We start from the raw sequence: 20,590 nt of genomic DNA on the forward strand, positions 1-20,590 counted from the left end.
CATGCTTCATATCAAATCACAACTTTCCTGGACATTATCAACACAACAGTCAGAGCGGCTCTCTGTGGTAAATAACACCAGTTTATTTGTGTGTCACAAAATGTTTTCTACTCTATCTGTTTAATGACACATTAAATACGGTTGAACAAAGTTGAGGCAAAGTAACACAGTTTCTCACAATGCAAAGTAAAAGTCCAAGACAATGAACAGTATATTAACTATCACAAAATAAATTCAATGACAAAGTCCTGTTTATAATAAGGTGATTCTTTGGTTGATTATAATCAGGTAGGAATCAGGTCACATGGCATAACCTGAGGTAAACAGACCTTTAGAATACAACTAAAAGCACAACATGTATTACATCACGTTTCTAACAGCAGTATACGGTTGTCAAGTAAGATCATGGCTAAAAACACGGCAGGTGTTACAGAGTATACGGGTGCATCAATCAACATTCATTCACACGCATGACATACGCACCTGAACAAAAAACACTGCGTATTGAATTCATATTGCTGCATTGATAGTTGCTTAAAATGTATGGTGTAACTTCCTGCAAAAGGCTGAGTTGTGGCTTCACTGTTTCCTTCCTGCAGTTTCAAAACAGCACCAAACATAGCAAGGGACGATGCTACAAACTGCAAACAAAAGGCCAAACTCCAACCCTAAACTCCAACCATATTCCGGGAAAACAAACTCTCACTTCCTACCACCATATCACTTCCAAAGAGTGTGTTTTAGTTTACAGTACCTTACGATTCAAGTTTCTATCTGACCACACATAAACATGCCTTGGACCTTCAGATGCACATCAGCACGGAGCGAGTGTGAGCACTTTGTAGCGAAAGGCTTATTTGAATCGCGTACAAACACACATAAATGGCTGCATTGGTACACCGTTACCATTTGGAATCATCACAATAAAAGCTCAGAGGGGCAAACTAACTATCTGCTTTAAAAAAAAAACAGGTATTCAAAACTGATAGTAATTTGTTTGATGTGCACCTGGATTTATAAGTGGCAGGTCTGAATCAAAGTGATGTATGGCATCTTTGGAGTCACTAAGACCACCCGTGTGTGTTGGGAAGCCTTCTGCAGGGAGGAAGGAAGCAGAGCTTTTGTCCACTGACATCGACCCCGTTTGGAAGGATCCTTCCAGATTCATGTTGACGCAAAAGGTCCCGGATAGCAGTTGTCGCTTGTACTGGTCTAAACGCGTAAAGATGTCCTGGAATGAAAGAGTGCTGCTGCCCACCCATGTGCCATACAAACCGGTGGAACGGATCTGGGATGGGAGGGACTGGTAGTGGTGCAGCTCCAGTTGACAGGAGAATCTAAAGTACATATCAGCAGAATAAGTCGAGTAGTAACTTTGAAACCTGGTTTTATTCCGCCGCTTTGAACATTACATGACTCAGCATCATGCAAGAACTAACACCTGCGTGTTCCCAATTAACTTGTTTACCTGAGGAGCAGCATTTGAAGCATTACAAAAATCACCCGTCTCATTTAATTAATTCGCTCTCATGAGAAATGCGCGAGGTTGTTGAGCAAGAACCAAATAAAAATGTTGGTGCAAAAACCAAGGCTATTCATTGCCATCTACTGTCTGGTTCTTGTAAGTGCGCACTCTGCTGGTCACAGCTGCTCGCTTCCATGAGGAGGAAATGTTGGGTTTATGTCAATAACATTGTATAGAAGGCTGACTATATTGTTTATTTACTTTAATTTCCTTTTGTTTACTGATCTGAGAGGTAAAAAAAGCCACAATAGATGTTTTTTTTTCTTGGGCAAAGACCCCAATTATGTGCTTTGCCTGTTGAAGTGTCAGCTTCTGTAGACCTAGCAAACAGACATCCCATAATATAAGACATGAGAGCCAACTCATGTTTTTAAATCACATTCAGTGATACTCCCTTATTGTTAAGTCTGAAGTGTTCAAACAAAACTGGACTTTCGTTATTAGGATGAAAGTAGAGTCCTCACGCTATGGTCCTGATCAATTAATGGATCAAAATGTTACATATCAATATCATTTACGCACAAGCATAATCACGATGACACTTACCGGGCAGAAAAATGCTGCGTAATGCTTTTGGAGGCCTGGCGCAGCACATGCTGAAGGACTTTCACCAACTGCTCCTGAATCCACCCGACATCCTCCTGCACATCTGGCAACCATTCTAAAAGTCTACATATGACACCCACACAAAAACATACAAATAAATACAACAAAAAAAAAAGGAACGAACAGATAGATCCTTCGTGTGATTATTTCAGAACAGGAATCAGTGAGTCCAAATGTGATGAGGTCTACCAGTACCTGAGAGTCAAAGACAGAGCGGACTCAAGAGGGAGAGTGTAGGGGAGCATCATGGCAGATGCCATCCTGAAAGGAAGCAGGTTGCTAAGCGACTGCACCAGGCTCCTTCGCTCTGTGCAGGCCTCAATTAGGGCTGCAGGGGGAGGCAAAGAAGCACACGTTGCCAACAGTCAAACGCTCCACTGTAAATAAAACTGTCCAAAGAAGCCGCCATAAAAGAGTTTTGACAGCAACTGGTTTAATTGGCCACGATTTTCCATGATTATATATACACAATAATCTGATGTTACCTTTGTGCAGAGTGGGTGGAAGGCGTACAATGATGTGCTCCTCTATTGCGGGATGAACAGTCAATGGTCTATCGACCATATGCATCTTTTCATCCTCTCCAACACCTTTGACATCAGCATGAACATAGTCAACTTGATCCTCGTGTTTTTCTCTGTTTCCCAGGAGGGCTCTGTCAATTTGGGGGTCGCTGAAATTGAGCAATCCTGAATAGAAATAAAATACATAACTCATGTAGGTTAGCAGAGCAGCACCAACAGTGTCCTTATGAAAGACGAAACTCTAAATGACATTGTGTCGGTTCCTACCATTTTTCTTCAGGAAGTGCAGCGCGTCATTATATCCCTGTTTACACATGGCTTTCATTACCTAGACGCAACAAAAAACATCTTGTTCACAAAATACGTCAAAACAGTAGATTGCGGAAGGCACCTTCAAGTGACCTTACCATTGGATCTGGTGGGAAAAGTGCCCGGGAAATTCTGTAAAGGTTGGTGAGGGTGAACTGGATGCTGGTGTTGGTGAAGCGCAGCTCATGTATGTTGGTTGAGGTGTCTCGGGGACAAATATCGCTCTCACCAGAGAACGGGGAAACCGTGATTGTGTTTTTCAGCTCGTAATGAGGCAAGTTGTCTGAGATTCCCCCATCAACGTATCGCTTCATAAAAGAAATACAGAGACGTTAGAATACAGGAAATGGTGAACCAATTGACTAGACTATTATAATGCAATGTTATTCAAGTGACGCAGTTATGCCCTTTGGCCAGTGTCATTTACCAAAAGACAATTTTTAAACACTGTCCATCCAAATGTTTATCAGATACTATTTCTCCTAAGCAACTACGAAGATATGGCAGTGGTTTTATGGTCCCAGGTGGAGTCTATGCCAGCTGACTACACCCTGGATTTGACACCATGCAATCGCAGCACACAGATAGACAAACAACCAATCCACACTCTAAGGCCGGAGCCAAGATTCAAATCCTGAACCTTAGAAGTGTGAGGCAGACATGCTAATCACTTGTCCATTGGGCCCCCCTCTTTAACATCACCATTTTATTATTTTTTTTACAATTACCGGTAAATGTATTTGTTTTCCCACTGGAATGACAATTCAATTGATTTCCTCTATCATCACAGACCATTTCTCATGAAATCTATCAAATGCCTCACTCACTCGCTCTTGTCTCGTTTTAATTTTCAACCAGTATTGGTTTCAAGTTCTGGGATGTGTTGTACTGCAAGGACAAGCTATGTATTTACTTCGAATGGTATCCTAAGAAGGCTGAGGTGGTTGGGTTCAAAAGGACGTATTAAGTATCTCCTCCCTCCCCCATCAGCAATCTGTAACTTTCAGGCGACTTCCCGCAATACTATTTGCAAATTTCCTCACCTAAACGGAAAGTAATACATTTTGTTTATTTATTTATTAAGGAAAACTAAGGTGCTTTAATGCATTCCCCTCTAAAAATGAATGTTTTATTGAGAAAGCTGATCATCTAAACAGGCTGTAACTGTCAGCTGATCTGTACCACAGAAGGTAGGAGAGGACAAAATTCGAGCTAATGCACTCACAACTGGCCCTGCCACCCTCAAATGTTCGTCACAAACCCTATGTATACACAAGCATGTGTGATCTTGCCAAAATCCATCACAAAGGCCACAGAGAGGAGGGTTCCTGGGAGCCACCATTGCGCAATAACTTTTCGTAGAAGACCTCAGTGCTGCTGAGTGAGTGTGACAGTGTCCAGAGAAGGACAGAAGTTCAAATGTGCCGATTAAAAGTAATCTTCAAGTTTCGTTTCAACCCAATCATGGCCAATTTCAAAGTAATGGATGGCTTTAATAGGAAAGCTACAAATATACAATACAATACAATACAATACATGCTGATTTATATAGCGCTTTCACAACAGCGGCAGCTGTAACAAAGCGCTTAACAAAACAGTTAACATCAAGTAAAACAATAAACACAACACATAACATAAAACACAGACAGTCATGCAGGCATAACCACTTTTCCAAATATATAGGCAACTAGCTGGTGCGCCGCCCTCCGGGCGGCTCATCAGCTAGTTCCTGCGGAAGGCTGGTAAGGTGGTGGTTCGCCGCCCTCCGGGCGGCTCATCAGCTAGTTCCTGCGGAAGGCTGGTAAGGTGGGCCTTCGGCCCACAAAAGTGTTGTTGCTTGGTTCAACTTTTTGTTCATCTTCATTGCTTATCGCGAAAATAAAGAGATTTAGCTCTTTAGTTTAGCTCTACTAAATAACTAACAATTTCATCGCAATGCTTGTGGGTAGCCAAAATTTTTTCGCCAAGATGCCCGCGCGATCGTAGTGAGCCACTGCCTGAGCGGCGCAGTGAAGTAGGTACGTTTTGAAAAGGGACAGACGGAAGGACAGACCGCGTGCGGGACGACGCGCAATATATATACAAGATAAAAGTCAATGCAATACTCCAACCAAACATATCAAATCATCTTTCCCAATTGAATTTCATAGAAATTCCATTAATCCGTTCGAACCGCCCCACCACCCCAAAAAAAAATCTGTCTTTACCAGGGACAATAGCACTACACAATATTGTACTGTACTTTGTAAAAAAGTCAAGACAATAAATAACATGTATATAAATGCACAGTTTCTGCCAATTTTTTGCTTCAATTCAATAGATATTGTGCTGCTCCTTCTGATGGTAAGATATCATTTATTGCGATGCACCTGGACGCTAATTTTAACTGTGCTATTGATTACTATTGCCCCTTTGTCAAGAATACATAATTGTGCTACTCACCACTCCTTGAAGTGTGGGAGGAATAATGCCACAATACACGGGGATGTAGGCACTGCAAACACATGCCTGTCGGAAACGAAACAAGAAACTTACTACATAGCTGTGGACAGTTACAAGTCTGAATAACTACTGTATGAGACTGTCATCCAGTCAACACGAATAAACCTCATTAATGGTCATACCTGCACAATCTCCTCCTTGTTGTTGAAGTGAGATACAACCACATTTTCTCCATCTGTTACTCTGGTCAGAGAGATTCCCAGTCTGCCGTTGGCGATCTGGTGAGAGTCAGCGGGCAGAGTGCGCTGCAACATGAAGCGCACGATCTTCACCAGGTTGAAGGAAGGATGCATCGGGCCGAGGAAACGCTTTCTGGCTTCCTTGGCGACCTCAATGATACTGGCACCAGCCTCTCCTGTGTATGCAACATGACAAAGGTTGAGATGCCTCTCATGCAACACAAAAATCCTAAGTGTGAACTGCCATCTTGCATGACATCACTTGTCATCTTGTGAGGAGTTACCGTATCAGTGAAAATTAAAAATATATATTTGTTTTGCTTTCTCTTTGACTTTTTTATGGCAATACCACAGAATGATACCAGTGATGGCAAAAAGAAACGTGCAATAAGAAAACAAAAAACATACAAGAAGCTTTACTTGCTGCAACATGGGGAAAATAACACACACATCTCCGTTATGGCTCGCAAGAACGATCAGTCCAAAATACCCCTGAAAGAAAACTATAGATGGCACTTTAGCCCTGTCCATGCATCGCTCCTCTCTTACTGCAATGAGACAATTTGAGAGTGAGCGGTTACGGAGTTTATTCTACAGCGTTGGACATGTGTCGTATTTGTGCTGTACTATTCTGTTTATGCAGAACTTTCTTTGCCAATATTATGCAATGCATTTACATGCAGAATGTTGCCACTTCTAGACGCACCACGACTGCGGTCTTGTGAACCTTGCTATAATGTTTCACACCATTCGCTATTACTTTGTGATAACATGTTTATGTCAATCACAGGTAGATAGAGATGGGTTGACATGTTAATTTTGCTTTCATTACGTATAACTTTTTTTAACTGTACCTGTAACCTTAGGTCAGATTCAAACATCCACCCTTCGAACTGTGACGTGGATGTGCTATCCACTAGGTCAGTGATTCCCAACCAGTGTGCCGTGAGCGCTCTAAAGGTGTGCACAGGAGACTATGAAATGTATCTGTGTCCATCTATCCAGGCTAGCAACTTGTAGTGACTGAAAAAAAACCTATCCATTTATTGTGACAATTTTGCTTGGTGTTGTGAGAGTTTTCAAATTTATAATAAATGCCTTGGCTCATAAAATGTTGGGAATCACTGCAGTAGGTCACCATACCACCTTAAGTTAACTAAACAAAAACAAACAAACTTATTTCAATACTTGAGTTGTTGTCGTTGTCAAGATACTTGAATATTAACTCATGATGTTGCTCTAAAACTCGTACTCGAGTAACATTCTCCAAGATGACAATCAACGTTATTTTCTCTTCATAAACTTGTACTTTTACCCGAGGACCACCTCACATGTTGATTAACCTTATACAAGACAACCCCTTATGGGACAAGCCGTATGAACATATTGCACTAAAGAGTGTTTACTTTAATACACAAATATACCTGTATGTTTTCCAACTTATACTGTACAAGTGAGCACGAGTATGTTGTCAACTCTGAAGGCCATTAGCGCCAACAGAAAACAAGAAGCACTCAAGTTATGTCCAGTATGCTGTAGTCATGCAATTCAGGCTTAGATTTTGCAAGCAGAAATTCTCACTTGCGAAAGATTAGCCGCCGTGTACTGTATTCTAGCACCGGTTCCAGAGACCACCCAAATTGTGAGGCTTGATTAGCGCCAAACGAGTGACATACCAAGGCACACGCCGGTGACCAGCGCGGTGGCGGTGAGCGCGCCGGCTGAAGCCCCATAAATGTGTTTGGCATTGTGCACAAGGAAAGGTGCCTGCTCCAACAGGCAGCTGGCGACGCCGACATGATAGATGCCCAGGAATCCGCAACCTGCGAAAGAAATGTTCCATGACGAGTCCAAGGGGAACATAGTGTGCGTTGACAGGCAGGTTGATGGACATCGGCCGGGGCTCCGGTGACAAAACGACGTTCCCGCCTCGATTTTGGGACTAAATGATTTGAAAACAGTCCGCTATTCTTCGGTCGAAGTGTTGCTCGGGGTTTTGCGAGTGCCCGTTGACATGCTGTGCTGAATCGGGTAGTAAACAGCGTTGAGGTCTCTGGTGATCCCTCTAATCTTTCTCCCAAATATAATCCGCTAAACTCACATGTTTAAAGTAAAAAAGTAAACCGATATGCAGACAATATGGTTTGACTCAGTGACGAAAACGGAACTGAAATTATTCCAACACGGTGGTTACCTTAGTTTGCGTCCGAATAGTTACGCTTTTATGCACAAAGAGGCGGGTAGTGACAAACTTCATTGCCCACTCACAATTGAGAAAACAAAGCCAGTTGACCAATCAAAATTGACGTATTGACCGTGTGACCAATTACAACCCGCGATGATGTCACTCTAGGGAACACGTTTGTAGATTGGACGATTTGCGGCACAAACAAACGTCACGTGAGAGCTAATATTTTGTGTGTGTGTTTTTTTTTGTTTTCTCTAATTATATTTGCCGATCTGTTTTCATAATTCAAATGTTCATTTAATTGTTGACGTTTGCACAAATATACAGTACATCAGTGTTTCCCAACCTAGTCAGGGCACCCATTTTACGCAAGAAAAACTCACTGCACTCTACGAAACAAAAACGTCACAAAACGTATTAAATACTGAAAAAATGACGATCTCATCTAAATTTACTCAGAAATGTATGGACTTGAGTGTGAAATTTGGGACTGTTTAATTGCACACAAAGCTGATGTGATCACAGGAAAGCCATATGCTATTATATAACATTGTCAAGACTCAGCAGGTTTCATACGCCCTTTGTAATTTAGTGCAGAAGCATTTAAATTATTTTGCCTGTCTCTATGGGCCACCGGCATTGATAGATTAACAATGAATAAACGATTTTCAAACAAATTAAGAAAAAAATATTTCCCGTGGCACCTCTTTTTCATCTCTCACCCTACACTGGGAATCACTGCATTACATTTAAGAACATTCTTCTGGTGGATATATTTTCATCTGTCTACGGATATTTGTTTATTTATCTATTTATTTAGACTTTGTTGTGAAGGCAACGATGTGCTAGAAAACATCACATGTTGGAACAGCACACTGTACAAAAGGGGCCACTTGGCAAGTGAATTGGTTGCAAAGTCACAGGGACAGCCTGTTTCACAACAAGTCGTGTTGAAATTCAGAATCCCATGCATTCTTGGAGAATGTCATCGTAGTATTTACACTTGTTTTGTATGATGTTTGTCAGAAATGTTCCTTTCAAAATGTTGTTGTGCGGTTATCCAAGTGACAACATGACTCCCTAGAGAGGATATTCTGTTGTGCAACTATACTTGCGAGGATGGTTGCAAAAAAAGTGTGTATTGATTGTCGACTGTCAAAACAAGATTAGATCTGACTAATACAAAAACTTCATCTGATTAACATTGTGACCATTGTTATTGTTCATGTATGACATGGAGTTCTAAGACGGTTTACGTTTCAGCAATTGGTGACATACTGTCGCCGTAAAGAAAGACTCTCTTGGTAGTGTGCTGTTTTCCAATTTGATAATTGTACTGTGATATTAAATGCGGGGGCCATAAGGACCTCAGTGAGCAAATCAGACAATCTGTGAAGTTTTAGATATCCTTTATTTGTCCCACACTGGGGAAATTTACAGCCTACAGCAGCAAGAATGTGGGTAAAACAGGGATATGCGCTGCTGGAGAGGCAGCCACTCAGGGGGCGCCTAACCCGGTCATTGTTCATATATATACATATATACATATGTTCTGCTTTGGTTTGTTATTTCATCTATAAAACACACACACACACACACACACACACGCACACACACCTACACTCACACACAGATAAAATTTCACACATTTCCAATAATATTATCTATTTGCATCATCATTATTTCATAATACTGTACCTTTTAAAAGAAACCAAATTAAACATTTTCAGTATTCTTACCAAATGTACCTATATCTACTCTACTTTTTGAACAAGTAGACATTTTGGAAGGGGGTCACTCAAGATGCATTTTCTTTTTTTTTTGTATGCTGATAGGATTATCATCACTGATAACACGACGGAAGTAGGTTATAATGAGCCTGCCATAGTTATCTTCAAATGTTTAGCTGGTGAGAAGCTTGTTACTGTTGCTGGCAAAGACTTGTCCAACTGGGAGTGAAAATCTAAACCAGGGGTCACCATTCAAAGGTCAGCCCCCGAGGATCACATGAGTAGCGTCTTACGTCTTGTAAATACAGTTCACCAGTGCTCGGACATTGTCATTTTCTAGGAATTTCATTGGCAGAGATTAGTTCAAAATGTAAACAGTATACATTTTCAGACATTTATAGAAATAGTGTTGCATATTGATATTTATGTTTCCTAATTATTGTAAGAAATCATTAACATGATCAGTGTCTTGATCAAATTTATTTCAGAAGTACAGTATGTCTCAAACCGGTAGCCTTTCACATTAATCAATATTCAAGAAGTTGCTCTCATTTAAAAAAAAACCCAACTACTAAAATTTAGCACGGATACTGTACTTTAAAAAAGTATAGGTATAATAAGTATATATATTTAACAAGATACTGTCCATTTTCATTTTTCATGCAGTTCATGGCTTTGTGCACAATAATCAATCTACCCATCAAATGACAGAGGATGAAGATTTACGACAGCATTTAATTGAGTTTAATGGATGTACAGTTTGGTGTAAAGTAGCACTGCTCAGAGCATATTGCATGCAGTGGACTAAACATGGCTTGCTTGTGAAATTGCAATTTCGTGAACTAGCCTGCAGAAAATGAAAGTAGCATGACACACTGAGATTATTACTCAATAGACCTAGATGGACTTGTGCAAGCGTAATGCTTGTAAGTGCAACAGTCAACACTTTAAAGGTAGTTTTAAGAAATCTAATGTATAAATGAAGCCACAGAGAAGAACTGACTGCAGGGCAAAAACATCTCTGAAAATGAGATAAAGAGACGAGTAAACGCCTCAGAGAGTAAGTATTACTTTAGGGTGGGCGCATGTTAGTATTGTGTGCAGTATAAATGTTTTTGATCTTTCATGAAATGCTGAGGGCGGCCCGGTAACCCAGTGGTTAGCACGTCGACTTCACAGTGCTGAGGTACCGGGTTCGATTCCAGCTCCGGCCTCCCTGTGTGGAGTTTGCATGTTCTCCCCGGGCCTGCGTGGGTTTTCTCCCACATTCCAAAAACATGCATGGCAGGCTGATTGGTCACTCTAAATTGTCTCTAGGTGTGGATGTGGGCGTGCATGGTTGTTCGCCTTTGTGTGCCCTGTGATTGGCTGGCAACCATTTTGGGGTGTCCCTTGCCTACTGCCCGAAGACAGCTGTTCGCCTCTGTGCCCTGTGATTGGCTGGCAACCAGTTCGGGGTGTCCCTTGCCTACTGCCCGAAGACAGCTGGGATAGGCTCCAGCACCCCCCCGCGACCCTAATGAGGATAAAGCGGTTTGGAAGATGAATGAATGAATGAAATGCTAATAGAATCGACAGGTGCTTCGAATGAACAAAAGGAAACCACAGTTTCTGTAAAAAACAAGCATCCACAAGATATCTTTTCCATATAAATGAACAACCCACCATTTTCTGATGCTTCTATGTATCTTTCTATCCATCCATCCATCCATCCATCCATCCATCCATCAAAGGAACACTTCGGCTTCGGCAAGGGGCAGAAAACAGCTCTCCCGGCTGGCCAAAAGAAACACACCCAGTGCTGCATTCGATGAACGTGGGAAATTGGAATGATCTCACTCGGACTGCCCCAGGTCCGACCTCAAAGCGTTCGAGGCGAACCTAAACAATAAAGATGGCTGGTTCTGTCACATTGTTTGTTGTTCTGGTTCATCACAAAACATTTTGACCGCCAGAAAACATTCTTCATAATTTCCTTAATTTATGTAGATGAAGGAATATCATAGCATCAACGCTTTTCAATCATTTCACCAAATCATTGAATGCGGAGAGATAATAGAGATATATCTTTTTCACGCAGTCAGTACAAATCACGTTGTGTCACGTGAGGTTATTTTGAACAACTAAAATGTTTAGAATCTTGCAAATTATGTTTAAATCGGAAAACCCCAACTTCCAGCTTTTCGCGAATGCAGCATAAGTGCACAGCCAGCCACGAAGTTGTCCTGTCACGTACGTAGTCCCGCCTTCAGTTGAAACTTTCGCGGCATCTGCTGAGAGACGTTCGTTTGTCTCTTAACATAAGTCAGAGGGGCGGAAATGGTCGCTTGTCAAGTAAGATTGCCGGTTGAACCTCATTCTTCTATTCAAGTGTACACAAAACGAGCAAATATTGAAGTGACGTAACACGTTTCACTTTTTGACCCAGTTGAGTTTGAGGAAGTCTAGGAGCGGCTACGTTTATTTTCCCAGTATTTTATCTCTTGTCCGCATTTATACGGACACTAACCATGTCCGGGGGTGTTCCACGTACACACACAAGAAGTCGATAAGAAAATGCGATCACAACACTCGACTTTGTTAGATCAAGTGTAGTAAAGGGTATTGAATGGAGAAAAGCAGAGAGGAAGAGAACAGCAACGACGACGGAGATAAAGCTGCTGGTTGCAGATTGGAAGATGAGCATTTAGTAGTGACACCTACGTCCAGATATGGAGATACAGACTCTTCTGAGATTTTAAGGAAGGACTCGGATCGTGTCTACAATGAGCAGCTGCATTCAGAGAGAAGAGCCGGAGTTCAGAGACATCGTGATGAGGGAGATGCTGTCTCAGTGTCAGATTCCTGTTTCATGGACACCTGCAATCCTTCCATATCCAGTCTTTCGTCGTCGTCCTTCTCCTCTGTGATATGCCTCACACCACCCTTACCTCCCTCTGTGGAGCTTTCAGCCGTGTTGACTGATACCAGGCTGACCCTGGATGTCTATCTGGGGGGAGCAGCTGCATTGGCGCTACTATGGGGTTCCATTCCAGGGCACCTCAAGGGGCTCCGGTACCTGAGACTTGGTTCTGAGGATAGACCTGCACTGGAGGGTGCCCTGTGTGTCCTCCCCCATTTGACCGAACTACGCTCGCTTGCCATACGAGGTGCTTAATGTATATTTTTTAATGTACTCAGTCCTTATACAGTCGTCCTTCATCGAATCGCGGTTCACCTATTAAAAAGTCTGGTGAGTTTCCCTGATTTTTTTAAAAACAGTTTTTCTCTAATTTCAGGGCACTGCATTTATGATGCACAAGGAAACCCCTTGCCTGGCCTCCTCACCACTTTGCCCAATTCCCTCAACTCACTCTGTCTCTTGGTGCACGTGGATCTTTCCTTCAACCAGCTCTCTGTCCTTCCATCGTGTCTTCTCAGCTTACCTTCGTTGTCCGCCTTGCTCCTGTGTCACAACTGCTTCTCGGAGCTGCCCCCTGATATAGGCCAGCTGTCCAGCCTCACCTATCTCTCCCTCATTGGAAATAAACTAGTTTCTCTGCCTGCGAGTTTAGGCCAGCTAAAAGAGCTACAGACACTGGATGTTTCAGATAACCTCCTTGAGGAACTGCCGAATGAAATTGGTTCTCTGGGAGAGCTGAAAAAGCTCGAACTGTCCCACAACAAGTTGAAGAGACTACCAGAGACCATGGGTATGATTGTAATGTATTGATGTGTTCATAATTTGTGTGAAGCAAATGAAAATGATAACCAACCAACCAATAAATCACGTGTCTTGGTGGTGTCCAGGCTCTCTGCGTTCCCTGAGGGAGCTTTTCATCTTCAGCAATGAACTCCACTTCATCCCACCTTGCCTTAATGATTTGCCGTTGTTGAAAATAGATGTTCGTGATAATCCTTTGGGGCAACCGCCGACTCTTCCACCCCTCTCCCTTGCAACTGGTGAGCAAGCAAATGTGGGGTTCACTGATGCGTCAATCTATTTTTTTGTATCGTTCAAAGAGGTTTTGTTAAAAAAAAAACATGTTCATTGATGTTTAGTTAGTCACATCCTTCTGTAAATGTCTTCTTACCAGACGAAGCAGAACCAAATATTCCTGAGTTGCATCTACTATTCAATCAGCACAGGTGTGTAAAATCCTGATATGTTTATTTCATGATTTTATGTTTTTCCACTTTTTGTAACATATGACAATGAAAACAATTTCGCTCCTTTGACTATTCAGATTTAGTGTTACGTCTGCTGGATGTCATGTGTTTCTCCCAGGGGGGACGCAGCTGCTGTTCCCCCCGGGGTGTCTGCAGTCTCCAACAATCTTGGAGTGGGCAGAGAGGAGACCTCAGCGAAAGTGGGTGTTGCTCGAGGAGCATGACATTCTCCTCAGTCGTCCGCTGGAACTTCGTCCTCATGGCATTACCTTTCTTAAGGTGCTGCATATTGAATAGCATTTGCTTGCTTAAAAAAATGCCTGCCATAAAGACAAAACTCTCCTTGCAGCCAGTCGAGGTGTGTATGGCACATCACCGCAAAAAATGGAAGGAGGCGGTGGTACGGAAGTATGATGGAACTTCATGGAACACTTTACCTACTTCTGTCAGAAAAGGACGTGAGAAGCACAGCATTCACTTCTTGGGTCGTCCAACCAGGGTAAATCAATATCACATATGGTTTATATCATATTTGAAGCAAATATTGCAGTCGCATCAGTAATAGTCACTGTGTTGCTTCTCTGTAGCTGGCCTGCTGTTCCGTGAGCCAATTTTCATGGTTTATTGTGGTCGCCCGTCCAGTGAGAGACAGCTGCTCAGTATCACCAGCAGGAGCCCTTCTAGTGTCCAGCATCGACCCTGGAGTCAAGCTGAACTTCCCTCCAGACTCCACCGGTCAAACTCGCACTATAACTTTACAGGTAGTGACAGAATTATGTATTATTTACTGCACGCGCATCTGCAAGAAATACAGACAGGGTGTCCCAGGATTCACTCTACACTTTGTTTGTTTCATGTAGTTAATTCAACAGATGTGAGGTCTATCCACATGTGACATCGCACCCTTGGCTCTTTTTGTAACCATATCATTTTCCTTTTTGTAACCATATCATTTTCCTGCCCGTGGCTTTGAATAACTGAAACAAAATAGACGTGAAATATATCCTAATGGCAGCCCGGTAGTCCAGTGGTTAGCACGTCGGCTTCACAGTGCAGAGGTACCGGGTTCGATTCCAGCCCCGGCCTCCCTGTGTGGAGTTTGCATGTTCTCCCCGGGCCTGCGTGGGTTTTCTCCGGGTGCTCCGGTTTCCTCCCACATTCCAAAAACATGCGTGGCAGGCTGATTGAACACTCTAAATTGTCCCTAGGTGTGAGTGTGAGTGCGAATGGTTGTTCGTTCCTGTGTGCCCTGCGATTGGCTGGCAACCGATTCAGGGTGTCCCCCGCCTACTGCCCGAAGACAGCTGGGATAGGCTCCAGCACCCCCGCGACCCCAGTGAGGATCAAGCGGCTCGGAAGATGAATGAATATATCCTAATGGACAAGGAATGTTTTCACAGCGCTCTACTTCGACATTTTTTACGCTACAATCTTATTTCAAAATGAATATACAGTCATCCATTTTGGAATAAGGTTGTAACATAACATAACATAATGTGGAAAAAGTGAAGCACCGCAAATACTTTTTTCAACCTCTGGAGTGTTCCTCTATCGTAGGTGCTCCAGGTGTCAGTGTCAGAGGTTCAGGCGCTGTGTGGTGATCCACAAGCGAGTGTCAGTCCTCTCCTCTGTCTCTCACAAACTCCCAGCATGCATTTCCTACAGCCAATCAAAGTTCAAGTCCCTCTGCCACCAGGGGTTACAGGTACCATCTGCCCACATCATGAGCTTGCATAATTTAGACAGTTTTGTTAATTTCGTATTTTGTGGACAATCTCCAGGCATGATTAAAAAAAAAAATCCTATATGGATTTGTCCAAGATTGCTTGTGTATTCCTCCAACAATGTTCCCTAAAACATTCGTTGAGAATAAGTATTGTATCTGTGTACAGGTATGTACAAAAAAGAAAAAAGACAACTCAAAACATTGCAAAGAAGATCAGATGATCAGATCTTATAACATATTTTTCCCTTGTTACCTTCTGTGCACTTGAACAAGTTAAAAATTCTATATCTTTCTGAAGTATTTTGTTTTGCCATTGATGTTGGGTCTATTTGCAGGTCACACTGTTGATAAGTCGTGTTTGTATCTACTACATGGAGACTCCACTGCCCAAACCTGGACAGACATCACATCACAAGTGTCTCTCTATGTCACCCACTTGTATGCCATTTTTTACATTACACATTTCTCCTGGTAAGTATCTTATTCTTGTGTACGTATTCTCAAGATGCATATACATAAAACATTTTAGTATTACAGCCTTGTGTTCTGTATTTGACAACAGGTACTGGCTGTGGTACAAGACTCAGAGTTGTGTTAGTGGCATGGTAAGAAAGGTGTACCAAAGGCTGAAGCAGTTTAAAGTCCAGTTCATGGTTCTCCAGCGGAAAACGGACCCTTCTCAAGTCCTGCTGCAGTGTTTACCAGCTAACAAGGTTGGTGTTTATGCTTGTATTGGATTATAGGAAAATAGATGGACACTGCTGCGCTTTTGTTAATTTCCACTAATTGCTAATGAAAATTAAAAAAAACAAATGTTGAAAAGAAAACACGTCAAACGGAGCGTGTGTGGTGAAGACCATTTCTCTAAAACGTGTTTCGTATTTTATCTTGGGTTTTTGTAATGGCTCGTTCCCAGGTGGAAGACAGAGTACAGTCACTGTCAGAGCAGTACGATGGACCCCAGCCTTCAGACCTATGTGACCTTCTGGAAGGAGAACAGTTCTTTGCTGGCTTTGAGAGAGGCTTGGATATTTGCACAGGTCAGAAGTGCAATTTTATTAACTTGATCACGGGTCAATATTTTCACAGCTCAGGTTTTCAAGTTTTAGAACGTGCGATTGTGATATAATTGGCTTGTCGTGGCTTTTCAAGCAGTGTTGAAATGTTGGTTTCCTGCCCTCATCAGACAGACCAGACTGTGTCGGGGGAAGACTGTGTTTTGTGTTTTACTCCAACCTGAAGAATCTGAAGGAAGTTTACATCTCTCCTGCAAAGGGCCACTGGGCTCCAGTGAGAGGAGAAGTAAGATAGTTTTCTTAAGTAACCACAGTGGCTGAAAATGTACAAAATAAGACTGTTCTGAAAGGCCGTTTCCAGTCCCAAAAGATCTTTTGATATATATATATATATATATATATATATATATATATATATATATATATTTTTTCCTGCTTGTTCACATGCTACCGCTGGATTAATGCACCTTGTATTTTAAGATTCCCTTTCCATTTACATTGTGTTGCGATGATGAAGACATTGTACAAATATCACGCTGAAAGTCTATCTTTAACGCGTCTTTTTCAGGTCTCTTTTTACAGAGGGGACATTCCCAGCGGTTTGCCAGAGGAAGTAGTAAGGAAAAGAAAAGGACATGACAGCCAATGGCTTGCAACTTTACCGCTAAGACTTCCTGTCAGTTGAAAACATATTTTAAATTCACACACACACATATCATTGTCTTTCTGCTGTTTTGTTAGGCACTAAATGCTGACAACAAGTATATAACGGAAGAGCTCCAGCTTCCTCCCCTGAACCTCGGAGACCCTGAGAGTGGCTACCTGACAGAAGCCAATCTGCTGTCCATCTCTCTCCAGATTGGACAGGATTGGCGCGTTATTGGCATCAATCTCGGTTTAAGCTACCAGGAGTTAGAACGCATCCAATACAAATACAGGTTTGTAGTTGCAAACAAGCAAAGGTTCTGCACTGTGAATCCAATCGGAGTGGAGATACACATGTTTGGACTGGTTTGGGTTTATTTTCCTGAATTGCTAACTATGACCTCTTTATTGTGTTTTATAAAAAAAATCAAGTAGAAAGGAAATACAAAATATACAGTTGTCACGGATGCACATCAAGAATTACTACATCTCAACTAATGAGGTAAATTGAATCTAAGGTTGAAATGTATTGTCACCCTTATGTAAGCCTCTTCATGTTGAAAAATGTGGAGACAATAAAGTCATACAGTTAGACATATTTTAAAGCATACCTTGATTAACATGTAAAAGACACAATGGTGATGTCTGCGTGCTAGTGCAGAGTGAGATAGAACATGACTGCAGTGGGAGAGAAATGTGATTGTTTTAATCTGCGCTGTTAGATGCTGCTGAGCCATCTGGGACATTGCAGGAGATTACGCACACAGTCTGATGGACCCCCCCCCCCCCCCCCCCCCCAGCTTGCTCCTCATGCTCGCATGACACATCCTGCAGGCGTACAAGCAAAACGAACAGCTTTGATATGATGGCTTTCATTGTGGTTGATGTTATTTTCATCCATCCATTATCAGAACCCTCTTTATCCTCATGAGGGCCGCCGACGTACTGGAGCCTATGCCAGCTAACTTTGGGCAGTAGGCGGGGTACATCCTGAACTGGTTGCCAGCCATTCGCAACTTATTAGGTGGATTTAAGAATCCCTTTTGTTATTTTCATGGTTGTTTTGGATGCATTCGCTGTCTTGGCATATGCTAGCTAATTAGCATGCTCCATATGTACAAAATCATTCAGCACAAGCTGTAAATCATGGGCCATAAAATGATTAATCGTGTACATTCATGTTGCAGTGTTCTAATTTAGATGGGCCTGAAGCCCTTTCCAGTGCTATACTTTGCATCGCACACACATTTCATGGGCAATTGGTGGCTAATATCACAATGTAGTACCACTTCTGGTTGTATCACTTCTTCACTCCTCTGTTGGGGTTCACTGCAGTCATAAACTAGTGAGGTGCAATGTCATTGTGACATTCTGCTCTTCTCACCAGGGACAATCTTGGAGCTCTGGTGCTGGACATGCTCTTCCACTGGGCCCAAGGACAGAAGAGCGCCGGGCCTGGGGCAGTGTCACGATTGACGGCCGCCATGATTGAGAGTGGCAGGAGGGACCTTGCAGATGAGCTGGAAGACATAGTCAGTCTGGGAAAGCAAAAGTACACAGAGTCACTGAGGAGAGTAGGCCTGGAGGCGGAGGGACAGCCCCTCTGTGAAAGCCACCAGTAGAGAATTTCTCACTGAGTGCAGGTGGCGTTCCTCTTTGTTTGTCCTACTTTACAAAACCATAGTCTGCACAGAATGTATACTAGATGCTGGTTGCATCCTTTTTATCGAACACTACAACATTCTACTTAAAAAAGACATGCATTAACTGAAAGACGTCTCAATTATGTCATTGAACCTTTGAATTTGATTGACCCCTATTGAACCGGTTTCAATTAGACCTGTCAGGATAAGATTAAGCGGCTGAGCAAACACTAACAGCTGTTGAAGTTTTCACAGCTTTGACTCGCATACAGAGCATGAACTTGTCACGAAAATCTCTTCAGCTCTCTTACGCAACAGACTGCTAGTTTTGAAATTATGAATTTGCATCGTTTTCATTGTGTGAATGAGCACTGCTATTGTAACAATATTAATTAAATGTTACATCCCGTTTAGTTGGCAGGGTCTGACTTTTTCTCCCATTAATCACACGAGGATAACTTCCACATTACTCCACTGGCTACCGTGTGCTTTTATTTAGCTTATTTCATAATCAACATACACCTTTTATGTAGCATAACCATAGTCCATATTTAATTGTATACGCTTTCCCTGTAGTTTTGTACAGTAAGTGTTTTTTCATTGTGTTTATTTTTATCATTTTTTTTTAAATGTCACCAGTTGGTGTAAATCAATTATATCAAGCTTGCGTTGAGTGTGTATCCTGGTTGTGCGTTTACACTGAACTCACATTGGCAGGGAATGGATACATACCTATTCTAATCTAAGGATATCAGATTCCAATTGATTCCATTTTTTTTGTCTTTTTACGCTGCAATGAATGATATATAAATCAGCCATGTGTGGTGTGGTATATAATGGCTCGTTAAAAAAAATATCAGCATTCATAATGTGTTTCTCTGTAAAATGGCTTTGTGTACATTTTTGATTTTAATGATTTAATTTTTTTAAATCAGCGGCATTCAGCTACCACAACGCCACAGCCCTACCCATGTGTTTGCATATTCGAACTAAATATATTTTAAATCTTGAATTTTTGCATCTCTTTGCATACATCTGCAATATGACATTTTTGTGCATTACACATCCTTTTTTTTTCTGATCTCATTGGTCACGGCCGAGTTAGACCCTCTACCAGCTGACCATTTAGAATCTTGAATTAACCTGCCATGCATATGCAGTACGTGTTTCCCACTGTCCTGCCACACCAAGTATGCATGGTAGACTCCTTGAAGATTCTAAATTGTCCAGAGGTGTCAATGTGAGTGAATGGTTGGTTGTCTACGTATATTTCAAGCTATTCTAGATGGTAAAAAATGCCTACCAGATACGGCCTTAATATTCAATACAGTATTTAGTAGGCTGTGCTCTGACTGGAATGCAGTTCCCCCTAATTTGAATATGGAAAACGGCTTTCCTCTGATTGATAGTTGGTGATATCTCGGTGGCCATGTTGAGATTTACTGTCATCGTGTCGCAGAATTCACAGTCACTTTGTGACTCATCCACGCATTGAGATGTTTGATATGTGAACCCTCAGCCTGTTTAGGTTTTTGAGGCTGCCAATACAGTATTGTACTTTTTATCACAGCTGATAAACCATAAAATGAGTTAAAATAATTCACTCCCATTCACTTCAATGTAACCGGCACATACAAAGTACAAACATTGCTTTTGTACATGTTGGTGACAATGACTGTTTTTTCCCCTAAATGCCTTTTCAATTCAAAATATGTTTTTGAATTGAAAACAACAAAATAAGTTTTGTTGTAAAACACAGTATATGTATACTTCATGAATTTATATGGCATGGCAGTGGTGGGTTGTGTCTTGCTCGCGTGAATGTGAAAAAGTATTTTAGCATGTGCG

The 20,590-nt window shown here is 41.9% G+C and overlaps 3 protein-coding genes across 4 annotated transcripts in view; 1 reads left to right on the forward strand and 2 right to left on the reverse strand.

Moving 5' to 3' along the window:
* pgghg (protein-glucosylgalactosylhydroxylysine glucosidase) overlaps positions 1–20,590 on the reverse strand; it is an 88,894-nt gene that overhangs the window by 32,010 nt on the left and 36,294 nt on the right. The gene's annotated exons all lie outside the window — the stretch shown is intronic.
* Positions 967–7,888, reverse strand: pnpla2 (patatin-like phospholipase domain containing 2). Its single transcript, XM_052061894.1, has 9 exons — positions 7,322–7,888; positions 5,589–5,821; positions 5,407–5,472; positions 3,063–3,272; positions 2,923–2,983; positions 2,617–2,820; positions 2,327–2,459; positions 2,072–2,194; positions 967–1,337 (listed from the first exon to the last, which is right to left on the reverse strand). The coding sequence occupies exons 1-9, from the start codon at positions 7,506–7,508 to the stop codon at positions 977–979; spliced, it is 1,578 nt and encodes a 525-aa protein (XP_051917854.1). The 5' UTR covers positions 7,509–7,888; the 3' UTR covers positions 967–976.
* On the forward strand, positions 11,755–19,754 carry pidd1 (p53-induced death domain protein 1). 2 transcript variants are annotated; one of them, XM_052061863.1, is made up of 16 exons: positions 11,755–12,712; positions 12,842–13,255; positions 13,353–13,505; positions 13,640–13,691; positions 13,790–13,991; positions 14,062–14,211; positions 14,300–14,473; positions 15,270–15,417; positions 15,774–15,909; positions 16,001–16,151; positions 16,355–16,478; positions 16,625–16,740; positions 17,023–17,130; positions 17,196–17,392; positions 17,535–17,601; positions 18,487–19,754. In XM_052061863.1, the coding sequence occupies exons 1-16, from the start codon at positions 12,172–12,174 to the stop codon at positions 18,589–18,591; spliced, it is 2,838 nt and encodes a 945-aa protein (XP_051917823.1). In that variant the 5' UTR covers positions 11,755–12,171; the 3' UTR covers positions 18,592–19,754. The 2 variants fall into 2 exon arrangements, with proteins under 2 accessions (XP_051917823.1, XP_051917822.1); XM_052061862.1 differs by lacking the exon at positions 17,535–17,601 and having other exon boundaries at positions 11,756–12,712.

Source organism: Hippocampus zosterae, chromosome 3, assembly GCF_025434085.1.
Source record: "Hippocampus zosterae strain Florida chromosome 3, ASM2543408v3, whole genome shotgun sequence".
In the NCBI taxonomy this organism is placed as follows: Eukaryota; Metazoa; Chordata; class Actinopteri; order Syngnathiformes; family Syngnathidae; genus Hippocampus; species Hippocampus zosterae.

What these genes read in the sequence shown, in the direction of transcription:
- pnpla2 (XM_052061894.1), bottom strand. Translation starts at nt 7,508, where the DNA reads ATGTTCCCCTTGGACTCGTCATGGAACATTTCTTTCGCAGGTTGCGGA. An exon ending in GCACTTCCTGAAGAAAAATG is followed by an intron (nt 2,821 to 2,922) that starts GTAGGAACCGAC and finishes ATTTCTATTCAG; the next exon opens with GATTGCTCAATTTCAGCGAC. An exon ending in ACGCAGCATTTTTCTGCCCG is followed by an intron (nt 1,338 to 2,071) that starts GTAAGTGTCATC and finishes TATGTACTTTAG; the next exon opens with ATTCTCCTGTCAACTGGAGC.
- pidd1 (XM_052061862.1), top strand. Translation starts at nt 12,172, where the DNA reads ATGGAGAAAAGCAGAGAGGAAGAGAACAGCAACGACGACGGAGATAAA. An exon ending in AGTGTTTACCAGCTAACAAG is followed by an intron (nt 16,152 to 16,354) that starts GTTGGTGTTTAT and finishes GCTCGTTCCCAG; the next exon opens with GTGGAAGACAGAGTACAGTC. An exon ending in CTTTACCGCTAAGACTTCCT is followed by an intron (nt 17,131 to 17,195) that starts GTCAGTTGAAAA and finishes CTGTTTTGTTAG; the next exon opens with GCACTAAATGCTGACAACAA.